The sequence below is a fragment of the Paramormyrops kingsleyae genome, chromosome 1, assembly GCF_048594095.1.
Source record: "Paramormyrops kingsleyae isolate MSU_618 chromosome 1, PKINGS_0.4, whole genome shotgun sequence".
NCBI classification, from domain to species: Eukaryota; Metazoa; Chordata; class Actinopteri; order Osteoglossiformes; family Mormyridae; genus Paramormyrops; species Paramormyrops kingsleyae.
In genome coordinates this window covers 24,736,791-24,749,340 of record NC_132797.1, presented here as the reverse complement: position 1 = coordinate 24,749,340, position 12,550 = coordinate 24,736,791, and the positions used below count along the sequence as shown (strand labels likewise).

The 12,550-nt window shown below is 39.2% G+C and overlaps 1 protein-coding gene across 2 annotated transcripts in view; it reads right to left on the bottom strand.

The window, feature by feature from the left end:
• Nucleotides 1-6,340: 6,340 nt before the first annotated feature.
• The window catches only part of LOC111837862 (vasoactive intestinal polypeptide receptor-like), a 61,591-nt gene continuing 55,381 nt past the window's right edge, over nt 6,341-12,550 (bottom strand). The window contains exons 12-14 of one of the 2 annotated variants that reach the window (XR_011991707.1): nt 9,687-9,728; nt 7,188-9,526; nt 6,341-7,068 (exon numbers count right to left, since the gene is read on the bottom strand). Coding sequence is in view for 1 of the 2 variants with exons in the window: in XM_023800281.2 (XP_023656049.2) it covers nt 9,350-9,526; nt 9,687-9,728 (219 nt within the window). In the remaining variant the exon portion in view is untranslated. Of the gene's footprint in view, nt 9,527-9,686; nt 9,729-12,550 lie in introns of both variants that reach the window. The other variant, XM_023800281.2, reaches the window with a different exon arrangement.

Genomic DNA, 12,550 nt, shown 5'->3' with positions numbered 1-12,550 from the left:
GTCACTCAGAACAGAAAATATTTATTTTTAAACAACATATAGGCAACAACGGACAGGTTTGGCAATGGCATTCCACACAAAAATAGGCTTAAAAATAAAGAAATCAGTGGGCTTAACAGCCTAAAGAATATACAGGCTATGTCATGGATCCGGGCGGCTCGGGTGCGAGAACGTGGCATGGTGCACAAAGGGTGCACGACCCACTGGAGGCTCCAAGAACAAAAATGGGGTTTATTAAATAAAACAGAAAACACTACAAACACAATAAAACCAAAAGGACCAAGAGAGGTCAAACACTAAAGGGGATAAATAAAGACTAAATAACAAAAACTGGGCAGGTAAGCAAAATACACACGACACACAAACTTCTCAATACAAATCAAACACAATCAACTACAATGAACCACTAGGGAACAGGACAGAAGCAGGGACTTAAATACAGAAACCAAAACTGGGTAATAAGACTAACACAGGACAGGTGAGACTAATTAACAGAGACCAGGGAAACAGGGCACAGGTGAAACTAATAAACTCAAAGGAACAAAACAGGGAAACTAAGAACTAACCAAGGACACAGAAACCAACACTAGGGAATTACAAACAGGTAAAGACACAAGCAGCGGCACAAGGAGCAAAACAAAAACCAACTACAAAATCAGACACAAGGACTAGAGAAACTCAAATGAAACACTAGGGAGCAAAAATACAAAAACAGAGGCGGTGGGATTCAAACACAGGAGAGAGAGGTTCACAGACAACTGGATGCTCAATGTGTTGAGCCATGAGGCTGACAGAGAACAGAGGAAACACAAAGACTAACATGAAGGACGGGATGACCAGCAATGCCTGCCGGCCAAACAGGGAAGGGAGACAGAGTGGAACAACGGGGGCTGACCCTGACAGGCCAAGCATCCACGTTTTAAATTCCTCAATTTTTTTTCTGTTGATGCTGCTGCTGTGTCTCTCTGTAAAATACAATTTCACTGACAGCGTTACATGAAATAAAAAAATCCTATTAATCCTACAGTACTTTGAATGACAAAATAATTTATTTGATTGCCAATATTTACTTTATAGGCTTTTATACTTTTATTTACTTTATGGACTCATGATATGCTACAACCATATAAAACTTGCTCACGTTTTGCTCTGGCTTCCGCCTGTTCACGTAGCACACTCTCCTGTTTCTGAGAAATGGTCTGGATGCTGTTCAGCCAAATGGCTACTTCAATATTAGTTTAAATACTAGAACTCGTGGCCATAAGTGGAAATAACATCTTAAAATGGATTTGAGAAAGCAATTCTTTGCACAGCGTGTAGTTAGAGTATGGAATAATCTTTCTGTTAGTGTAGTGCAAGTTAAAACCTTGGGTTCCTTTAAATCAGAGCTAGATAAGATTTTAACAACTCTGAGCTATTAGTTGAGTTCTCCCCAAACAAGCTTGATGGGCCGAATGGCCTCCTCTCATTTGTAAATGTCTTATGTACTGTTGGTGGTATGTGTGACACAGTTTGAGAATCATTCGGTTAGAACTTATAAATAAACTGTATTTAAATTTAATTACAGAGATAAACAGCAGATGCATTTTACTGGACTACTAGTCATAATTTGAGTATTTTTTTTTTTACATACTATGGATCTTATCAATTAATTTTCTGCACTAAATTGCTAGAATATGATTTAATTATAATTCTTATATTGCTTGGTGTGGCAGCAATCATAATAAATAATAATGAAAAAGAGGTTTATCAGCAAAAACAGAAACATTTAAAATGTCAGTGACAGATTAAAGATATGGGTTTCCCTCTAAGTATGATAATGAGTACGGCTTATTATATTTTGGGACAGAATTAGAAAAGCTTACCTTCGTTGACATCATCAATGCTAACATACAGCCATAACCTTATCTGTAGTGATCAGAGAGGAAGTCAGATATTTGTCTGATAAATTACAAGTATGGGTTAGGTGACCCTCTGACAGCGAGCAGACAGATATCACTGCTGCAAACCTGGTCAATGACAGTGACACAAACAGTTAAAGAAACACATTTTTTATCTAAGCTATGCAATACAATGTAGAAAATAACTGCTGAGTCGTCTGGTGTAAAAGACTCATGTATAACATACATTCAAATGCAGGTTTCAAGTCCCAAGTACCACAGTATACAGCTGCTGATTAATCCATTCACAAGAATTATTATTGGTCTACTTTTCCTAAAAGCAATACTTGAAAAAGGTCAGAGTCTGAATTTATTACATGTCTCACATTTGTACCTGTTTATACTGATTCTAACCTAATCAAGAGACAAATGATCTCAAAAGACATCTGTGTGACTGTTTCCTGGCCTATTTTGAGTTACCATTGATGATAATTAGCCTGAAAGTGAACTATGTAAAGATTTTACTGATAATGAAGACATAACACCCCTTGAGAAGATTTTGTTTCCCTATAAGGTTTGCCAAATTTTTAATAAAGCCCATATTATTTAAAGCATGCAAATCTGAAGGCCAAGAAGCGGTCATCATGTCAATGGGACCAGTAACTATTACTGACTACAAAATCTGTGCACTGGAAGTAAATGGGGTAGTCATGCACACACTTTCAGTTTCCCCCACTCAAAGCCTTTAATGTTGATGTAACTATACTGTTAGAGGTACAGAATCACCAGTTAGCATAGTTCTTGCTTTTTAGCAGATCTGTTCCACAGTAAAAGAACATGTTTGAAATGTAAATAGGAGCAGTATTCAAGGTTCCCCCAGCCCCTGTATCTTTCCAGTTGTGAACTCTTCAGGTCATCATTTTGATGTTTATAGCAGTTCTTCAGAATGTCCTACCTTCTGTCTTGGGTCTTCAGGCAGAATTCAGCTATAAACCATAGATGGGCAAAAATACATCAAAGTGTATTTTTGTAAGTGCATCAAAAAAAAACTACAAAATACAGCCACCAAGCAAAGTATCAAAGTACACTACAAACCAAACAAAACCTCAAATGAAATCAATGAAATGGAAATTCAAACAATCAAATGAAAAAGTAATAATGGCAAACGCAGAAAGATTTTTTTTTGTACTTTAATTGACAAAGCTGCTTCTTTTTGCACCACAAATGCAAAAAACTCAAAACAACATTTTAAATGAAAAATGACAAACACAATTTAATTGCTTCACTCAGCAACATCTTAAAAACTTTAAACTCAAAGAGGCCTAAAAGGAGCTTGTAAGTCTTTGGGTTCATCACAAGTGATCAACTATTGGCTCTAATGACCATTCATTAAAAATTACGAAAAAAACTAAACTTCCTCCTTGTGTATGCACAAATGCGTCGCATATGTGATATCATCATATAAGGGGGAAAGTATTCCTTGTATTTTCAAAATACAAAAAAAAAAGTATTTTGATGCAAAATATATAATTTCTATCAAATACAAATTACAAAATACAATTTTATTTTTAAAATACATATTTTAAATACATGCATCAGAAATACCACCCTTCCCTGCTATAAGCTACATTAAAAACATCAGATCAATCTCTATTAGGCAGGGGGATTAAAAGCTAAAAGCTGAAATGTCAGCCACGTCCGTCCTGTAGGTTATGTGGTGTGGTGCTGCACTCCCGTTGAGAGCCGTCTCCTTTAAAACTTTCCCATGGATTTTCTATGATGATTAAAATGTCTTTTGGATAAGTTTTGGGATGAAAGCCCTGAATCTACATGACAGCTCAGAGGATTGTGTGGACTTTGATTTTCTGAACAGAACTGCAAAAGCGGAGGTTGTCCTGTGGAGATCTGAAAGGACATGAATAGCTTCTGTAACAAAAACCTGCTTTTGGAATATTAAAAATAAAACACTGCTTGCAATGTAACTTGCAATTCTGATATGTTATCGTCACATTCTGGGCTAGTATTTGCAATTTTTACATGCTTCATTTTTTGGGGGGTGGGGGGGGGGGGGGTGGGTGCTGCTTTTGCATGCAAAGGTACTTGGTGAGACTTTGTCAAGCAGTTTGACTTTTCTGCTGGAAAGGCTGCATCAAGGGGTAAGTTGAGGGGTTTTTGTGGTGGGGGGCATAAGAGGAGCCATAATTCATACAAAGGGGCCAACCTCATTATTAGCCAATGATATGTTTTTGAATTAGTGAATGACAAGGGAGTGGGTTCTTTGGGAGCCAATCAGGTGTTGGTTGCCAAGGGTCCAAAATAATAATTGAATAATTATTTTTAGAGACTTCATGTCATGCCCCGCTCCGTCCGATCCTAATGTGTGCCACGCCCCCTCGTTAACCTCATGTGGAATCCCAGTGTTTTACAGCTGTTTCGGATTGTTGTCATTAGTTCAGTGTATTTAGTCCGCGTTCCTGTTTGTATCCCCAGTTCGGTCATTGACGTTGTGATGTTACGTTGTAATGGTCTCTGTGTTTTGGATTAAACCCCTTATTCCCCGATTTCTGGCTTCCGTTCGCCTGCTTCCCCGCTCCGTGCTACACACGCCACAACACTTCAGTTCTCTTTCCTGGACATTTGGTACTAAATGCCTTTGAGAACTTTCTAAGAATTAAACAGAATATATTTATAACAAAGCAAATAAATACAAAAATCACCATACTGTTGGGAACGGTGAAAGAGCAATACATTTTCACTGTTATTTTCCAGTGAAAACACACAGAAGCAATAACCTGTTCGGAACAAAAGGCCCGAGAACAAGTTTACAAAAGTAAAGCAAAAGTTTTTCCTGTCAGTGACATTTTGAAGAACGCCATTGGTGTACAGAACTCTACATGAACAAGGCTGAACATGGAGTTATTGGACCTTTGGCTAACTCTTAAAATAGCTTTCCAGAAACTTGCCTATTTTGTACTGAAATCTAACACAGGAAACAGATCAAATGAAACTTGTTTCATGATCACTTGGCTTTTTCCTAGTTGGTTTCCTCATGTAATATTACCAGTCCCAATGGAGAAAACAACCCAATGAACACGACTGACCCCTTGATGTACTAAATATCACACAAACACACATGTAGCTGTAAACTTCATAACTCACAAACTGACAGTGCTTTTGAACACAGATATATGTGCGTGTGTGACAACACACCCAGGGGAGCATGGGAAAAAGGAGCAGCTGGCAAAGCAGATAAGGCTGCTATCAGAAGCCACCACAGCCTTCATGCATTCGTAAGTGAGAATTTCTAAGGAAACATTTGCAAATTCCTTTTTATCTGCTCATTCATACAAATCTTACCACGTGTTTATTTTACTGTCTTTTATTGCTTAAGGCATTACAGGAATAGTAAATCTATCACCATCACAAAAAGCTGCAAAAACATCGAAACATCATTCTACAGTATAATTCATGAGTGAACCATATAAGCAGCATTTCATTCCCCGAGCATCATCAAGGAAAAGAAAAGAGCAAATAGGTAATTCAAATTATTGATTAAATAAATTCACACATATGCACATAATCATTTATTATGAAGTATTTTATGTTCTTCAGGAGTTCATTATAGATATGGGGTCGGTAGGTTGTGAGTTTGATTCCCACTCTGTATATGTGTGTCTGAATGGGATGCTGGTCCATCACAGGGCCCCTAGGGAGGGGACACATGAGATGGGATATCCGTCACAGATCACACGTTACAGGCACTTTGGAGACAGTCTGCGTACAAGTATGTTTCTGGACCTCAGGAAAAAACCAGAGCACCTGGACTAAACCCGTGTAAACACTGTAAGAGCACGCATGGACACACACACACACAGTCATGTAATCATATCTTTTTTGGGACAGCTCATTCATTTCTATGGGAAAAATGCTAATGCTAACTGTGACAACCTTAACCCCTACCCAGCCCTAACCATTACCATAAGTAACCAAACAAAATATGAGTTTTTGCATTTTTAGTTTTTTCATTGCAGTCACTGATTTTTATAAAATAGAGTTTGGTCCCCACAATGTAAGGTATACCTGGACACACACACACACACACACCCACACACACACACACAGCCTTATCTATTTCTAAAGATCAGCAATGTAAAGCAGTGTTTCTCAGTCTAGTCCTTGGGGACCAGATAGTCGACATTTTTGCATCCTCCTAACACCCAACACACTTGTACTAAACAATCAAGCAATCAGGACTCCAAATACCTGGTACAGGTGGGAGCAAGAATGCAGACCGTCTCCGTCTCTAGGGTCTCCACAGATTGGTTTGAGAAACACAAAAATATTTACAAAGAGGAACCAAACGTTATACAGGAAGTGCAATAGCGAGCAAGTGTAGAAAATGGTCAGTGACTCGAGTCACCACCTCCACCTTTTAGTGAAGCAGCACCAAAAAGCCAAAATTCTGACCTCAATTTGCTTACTTTATTTACCACAAATTAAATCTTACAGTACAGTATCAACTCTCTACATAATTACACAGGACAAAACAACATACTGTAACAAATTGTACATTGAAGCCGTAATTCAATACCACAGATTATGGGAACATGCAGGTAGTATATATCTACAATATATATCATGTGTGAGCATGCAGGCCCTGCACTACACATTGCAGCAAAAGAAACAGAATTACGAGACGACAGAGTTCGGGAACCACACATTGGCATCCTTATATACTACTGTAATACTGGCTGGAACCAATAATTTGACAGAAGTAACAGAGGGAACTAGTTCTGTAAAATATTAAAAACTGCAGTACACTGTAAACAGACACTGCCAGCAATGCTTAAACACTGTTAAAGCACAATGTAAACACTTGTAAGCAAAACATACATAAAATCCATTTGTCTCTTTCTCCAGGAGGCTCCAACAGTTAACTGAACTTCATTCCAGAAATATTATTACAAAAGTGCAAGCCTCAGACACTGCTGAATGACAGGAGTATGTCTCTCTGCCCAAATTTAACAAGCCTCAGACACTGCTGAATGACAGGAGTTTGTCTCTCTGTCCAAATTTAAAAAAAATCTTAATAGCAATGCACATTGAATTGTCTGTACATGAATGGACAGAACTGATAAGTCACATTCATTATGTGTCCATTGTGCCAACTGTGCGAGTCTGCAGTCCCCTGTGGATATGTAGATTATTTTACAAAGAGTTTTTGTCTTCCTGAACTTAATCAGAGCAGTACAGAGGTAAATGTCAAGGGTGACTAATTAAAAAAAAATCTATTTTAAAAATACTCACATGATTTTTCTGATTAGGCTCCAGGCTCCACTGTGACTCTGCGCAGGACAAGAGTTTAGAAGATGGATGAATGGATTTTGATTGTGAGAATTACAATAAATGGCAAATGTGGATGATACTCTACCAAGGACAGCAATGACCTCTGCTATTGTACCAGAATACTACCCAGGCAGAGAAAAACAGATCTCAAAACTGTTTCATTTATTTCTTACAACCATGAGATCTCATTAAGCTCTAAAATAGTTCTCAGATAGTTTCAACTTTTGCGTCTCATTTTGATCTACGGTGGAGAAATCATAAACACAAACTCATTCTCATTCCAGACAGATTCAAATACGTACATGAAGTTGACACCCATGTGATGAGAAAATAATAAAATGACTTCTGCTCATTTGTGCTCGGTTTGTGCTGGTTTGTCCACAAAAAAGAACATTTGTGCTTTACTGCTTCAAAAATTTCAATTACTGATTCAGCTCCTTCAAGTACTGCCACGTGGTTCCATGGTCAGCAACGTGGTTCCATGGTCAGCCACGTGGTTCCATGGTCAGCCACGTGGTTCCATGGTCAGCAACGTGGTTCCATGGTCAGCAACGTGGTTCCATGGTCAGCAACGTGGTTCCATGGTCAGCAACGTGGTTCCATGGTCAGCAACGTGGTTCCATGGTCAGCATGGTTGCCTCACCCCACTGGAGATGGGGTTTGAGTCTCAACCCCACAGTATAGTGGCAAGATTTCTTCTTTGTCTCAAATATTACCTCTGCCCTCTGGCTCACCTATGTCTAATTTATTTCTTCTAGTGAATTTTAGGAGAAACATATCAGACGAAATAGAAACTAAAATGATGCACAAATGAGAATCACAATTTTGTTCAAAGCTGTTGAAGAATAAGTTATGAGTAGTAAAAATTTCCTCTGGCTGAGGCTTCCAGACCACTAAACTCTATGGAATCTCTAATAAATTTGCCAATTAATCATTTTGTGTTGTAATGCAACAATGAGGTAGACCCTAGTTCATAAAAAGTAGGGTTTTGTGTGTTCAGTAATTTAGGAGCGTTCTGTATTGACAACCATTGTCAATGTATTTAATTAGGAACTACGCAATAAAATAGTAATCAATGTTTAGCTCACTCTTATTTGAATTGCCATTATATACTCCAAAATATTATATTATTATATACAATTCTCCAGTAATATTCCCAGCAGATTATTAATTTCCAAATATAATAGCTGGGAACAGTAATATAAATTCTCATGACTGAGGTTAACTCCAGCTGTAGTACAATATACAGGTTTCCCCCACTATCAAAAAGTAGAGTGTTCCTATGAAACCTTTCATATGCAAAAATGGCGTAAAGTGAACATGCAACTACCATTAATTTATATGGGAAAACATTTTGAGTGTTTCCTGACCCAATAAATAACCGATCAAACTATACCAAATAAAACGTAAAACCTAAATCGACGCTAACACATACTAAAAGCAGGACTGATATAAATAATGTCTGTACCTTAGGGCACGTCTTGCTAACAGATGCAGCAAATAAACCGAAATGAAGCACCGTTGCTCACAGACACAGTTCAAACCTACGGCAGCTTGATGCTGAGATGCTGACTGTAGTTCCTGGGGAAGCGGCTTGCAAAACAAATGCTGAGTGCTATTTTCGCTTTTTTTCCGTATAAGCAAAAATCCTCTTCGGATTTCTTTTGGTTAGCAAAAATAGATACTAATGTAGGTCTTTTGTAAAAGTGGAGTAAAGCAAACTTTCAAAAAGCTGGAGGTGCCTTTACATGGACAGTATAATGAATGAACGCTTCAATGACAGTACCACAGATTACTGGGCCTCTTCCCTGCTAATGACTCAGGTGATAATGAGGAAAATACTAGGATTGCTTTGTTTAGGATGAAATACACGTGAAATGTGGTCAGTAGTTTACTGGGGGTTTGACACATAGCTAAAAATGCGATCTGTGTAACTGACAAAGTACTGTATCTAAATGTTCAAATGTATCTGCTAACATCACAAAGTCAACAGGGAGGGCTTTCCTGATGCACACTGCTCTCAGATGGTCTTCTTTGCAATCAGTTGTGGTCCCTCACTCTCCCTGTGCTCTGTTCACTTGGATCCCTGTGGCGACAGAGGTCAGCTGGAGAAGGATGTCATGTCAGATCAGCTCGTCCTGGCAGGCGGAGGCTCGGGGCGTCTTGGGGCTGCACCTCGTCAGCATAGAGATCTGCGTGGCAAAGTTGTTGCCATTGGTTGGGTGCTGGTACTTCACATCGGCACCCAGGAACCTCTCCAGGCGCCACCTCCTCCACTTCCTCCTGATCTCTGCCTGTACCTGGAGTAGCAAACGAGCAGGGGGGTCGAACTCAGTGTTAGTGCTGCAGAAAAACCCTTTGGCACTGTTATAATGTCACATATAAAAGTACATTTGACTTTCTGTAGATAACACAACATATGTGGGAAATTTTAAATTCTGCATTTAAAAGTATAAATACCTCTCCATTCAGGAAACAATATAGCACTGCTACCACAAAACCCTAAAACAGGAAATAAAAGTTGCAACATTAGAACAATTTTGACAAGAACCATCCACTCACTGTACTCAACAGATAAATGAGATGAAATTAAGTCAAGGCAATTTTTAATAGAATCAATCAATCAATTAATAATCAACGCCAGGAGACTGGACACATGATGGATGACAGGCAAAACCAACAGCGAGCTGTCATCCTGCTGGATTCCCTGAAGCCAAGGAAGAGAATGAAAGTGGTAAATGAAATGTAAGAACGCTATATTAGTCCAGCAAACTTGCCCAAGAGTTTGACCACTACAAGCTGGACATCCTTGGAGTAAGCGAGGTACGATGGACAACAGAAAAGAGGAAATTACACTCAGGCCACATCATACTGTATTGTGGAAGACCAGACAACCAACACACAGGAGTTGCCCTCATAATTAGCAGAAGAATGGAGAAGACACTTCTAGTGGATGCCTTTTGGACTGAGACTTCTCAAGACTAGATTCAATTCAAAGTACACCAAGCTGACAGCTGTGGTATGTTATGCACTGACAGAAGACACTGATGAAGATCTAATAATGATTTTCACAAACAAGCTGCAATAGAGGAAGTGAAGCTGCATGACATGCTGCTGATCACTGGAGACCTGAACGCCAAAGCTGGGGGCTGTTGACACAAGGAGAGATCGAGTGATGGGAAGCCATGGCTGTGATACCGTCAATGACAATGGAACATCTGTGTGAGTTATGCCAGGGAAATGACCTGATCGTAGGAGTGACTTTTTTCCAACATAAGAACATAAGAACCTGAAAAATGGTCAAAATAATAGGTTTTTATTACACTGTGGATTCGATTAACAAGGTAAAAGGAAGACCAGCATTCCAAGCTTTACAGCTCGGATTTGGAAACCCAAGAATAACAACTATCTGAGCCTTGATGTAAAGATCTGTCCTGGTGCTGGCTGGTACGCCCTGTGGCCTAGTCTGGGGGGAGGGGGGGGGGGTCTGCACAATTAGGTTCTGATAAGAGTGAAACAAAGAGTGCTGGTGTTTTAAGAATCCAACATGCACCCGCCCCCTTTCTCACACACAGTACCTCGAAGAGAGAAGGACCTGTTTTAAGATTTGCCTATTGTGTGTCTTGTCTAAATGTTTACAATATGTCAGTATAAATATTTAGATATGTTATGTCTGTATGTTCCTTTAAATAATTTTGTTACCCTCACAAAGGTATCATTATTATATTAAGTGTAATATCTGTTGTGTGTTAGATGAAGAAATAAATGCATGCATTTTATACACCTTATATCTGTTTCATTGAATGCCTATAATTAAGTTACTTAACTGGTGCGAAATCATGCTTTAAGTCCCAAATTTGTCCCGAAGTACTGGGAGACTCACTCTACAGCCGTAAGCAGAGTTTTGCTATAGAGTTGCTACATTACCTGGTGAGTTATGTTCATGAGACGAAGGTTCTAACCCAGGTTAAGTAGTGATATGGTAATTAATAATTTCCATTCATTTCCTGTAACTAAATCTTCCAGTAACTGACTAATTCGGACTTCCATAATATTGTTTGTTGGAGAAACACACCATTCGGGCATAATTAATAAATCAATCAATCAATTATTAAATTTCCCTACATATTGATAGAGATACAAATTATTTGAACTAATTTTTCCAACAATATCCAGAGAGTCAGAGAAGAATGCACGGTGGAAAGAGCACTTCAAGACCACCCTGAACAGACAGGATCCCTCTGCCATGTTAGAGATGTAACCAGCAGAAAAGGATCTAGACATTAATACAGAACCACCAGTACTAGAGGAGGTGAAGAAGGCAATCAAAGCAATGAAAAGTGGAAAGCCAGGAGTGGACAGTGTAACATCAGACATGCTATAGGCAGAGGAGACAGACGCCACAGCTGCTGACCAAAGTCTTAACATACATGGGAGAGAGTGTCAATACCAGAAGATTGATTGATCAGACTTATAGTGAAGCTGGCGAAAAAGGGGGCCTCCCAGAGTGTAACAACTGGCAAGGTATCACACTGATGTCCATCAGCAAGATCATCCACAACAGACTGACAGTCACACTGGACACACTGGATATCACAGAAGAGCTGGCAGGTCCTGATTAGATCACGCTACGACAGATCCTGGAGCAGAGCAAAGAATGGAATGCAGCCCTGTATGCCAACTTCGTGGGAAAAGCGTTCAGTGGCATCCATCAGGAGCCTCTGTGGAAAATACTTTGTCACTGTGGAATCCCACCAAAGACACACAACACTGGGAAGATGCTGTACAGAGGTTTTTTGGCACATGTACTGTAGTCTGCAACAACGAATTGAGTGATTCCTGAGTGGTTAAATGGGAGGAGGGGGGATTCAGACCGTTCATAAAACTTAGTTTATTTAAGCCACAACAATTGCAATGCCAAAAAAAATAGGTTAGATAATACAGTATTAATGAGATTTCCAGTATAAACCACACCCACTTCTGGTCTTCTATCCAATTACAGATAATGACATCGCTGTGCACCCAGTGTGAAGAGGAATTTTTATTATGTATTATTATTATTGTTATTATGTTAATCATAATTTTGATAGGGTGCTTAACACTGTCTTTGCTGTGTTAATAATACTGTCAGGGTCAGCACTCATCCCACCCTACCTTTTTTATGTCCTCCACATTTCGCCAGCAGGTGTCGCTGGCCATCCTGGCCTCCTCCCTGTTGTCCTTCAAGTCCTTAGTGTGTTTCCCCAGCCCCCTGCCTGCCACATAGCTTTATAGGCCATGTGTTTGAGGCCAGCTTCCTTTGTTTATTTGTATTTATTAGATTT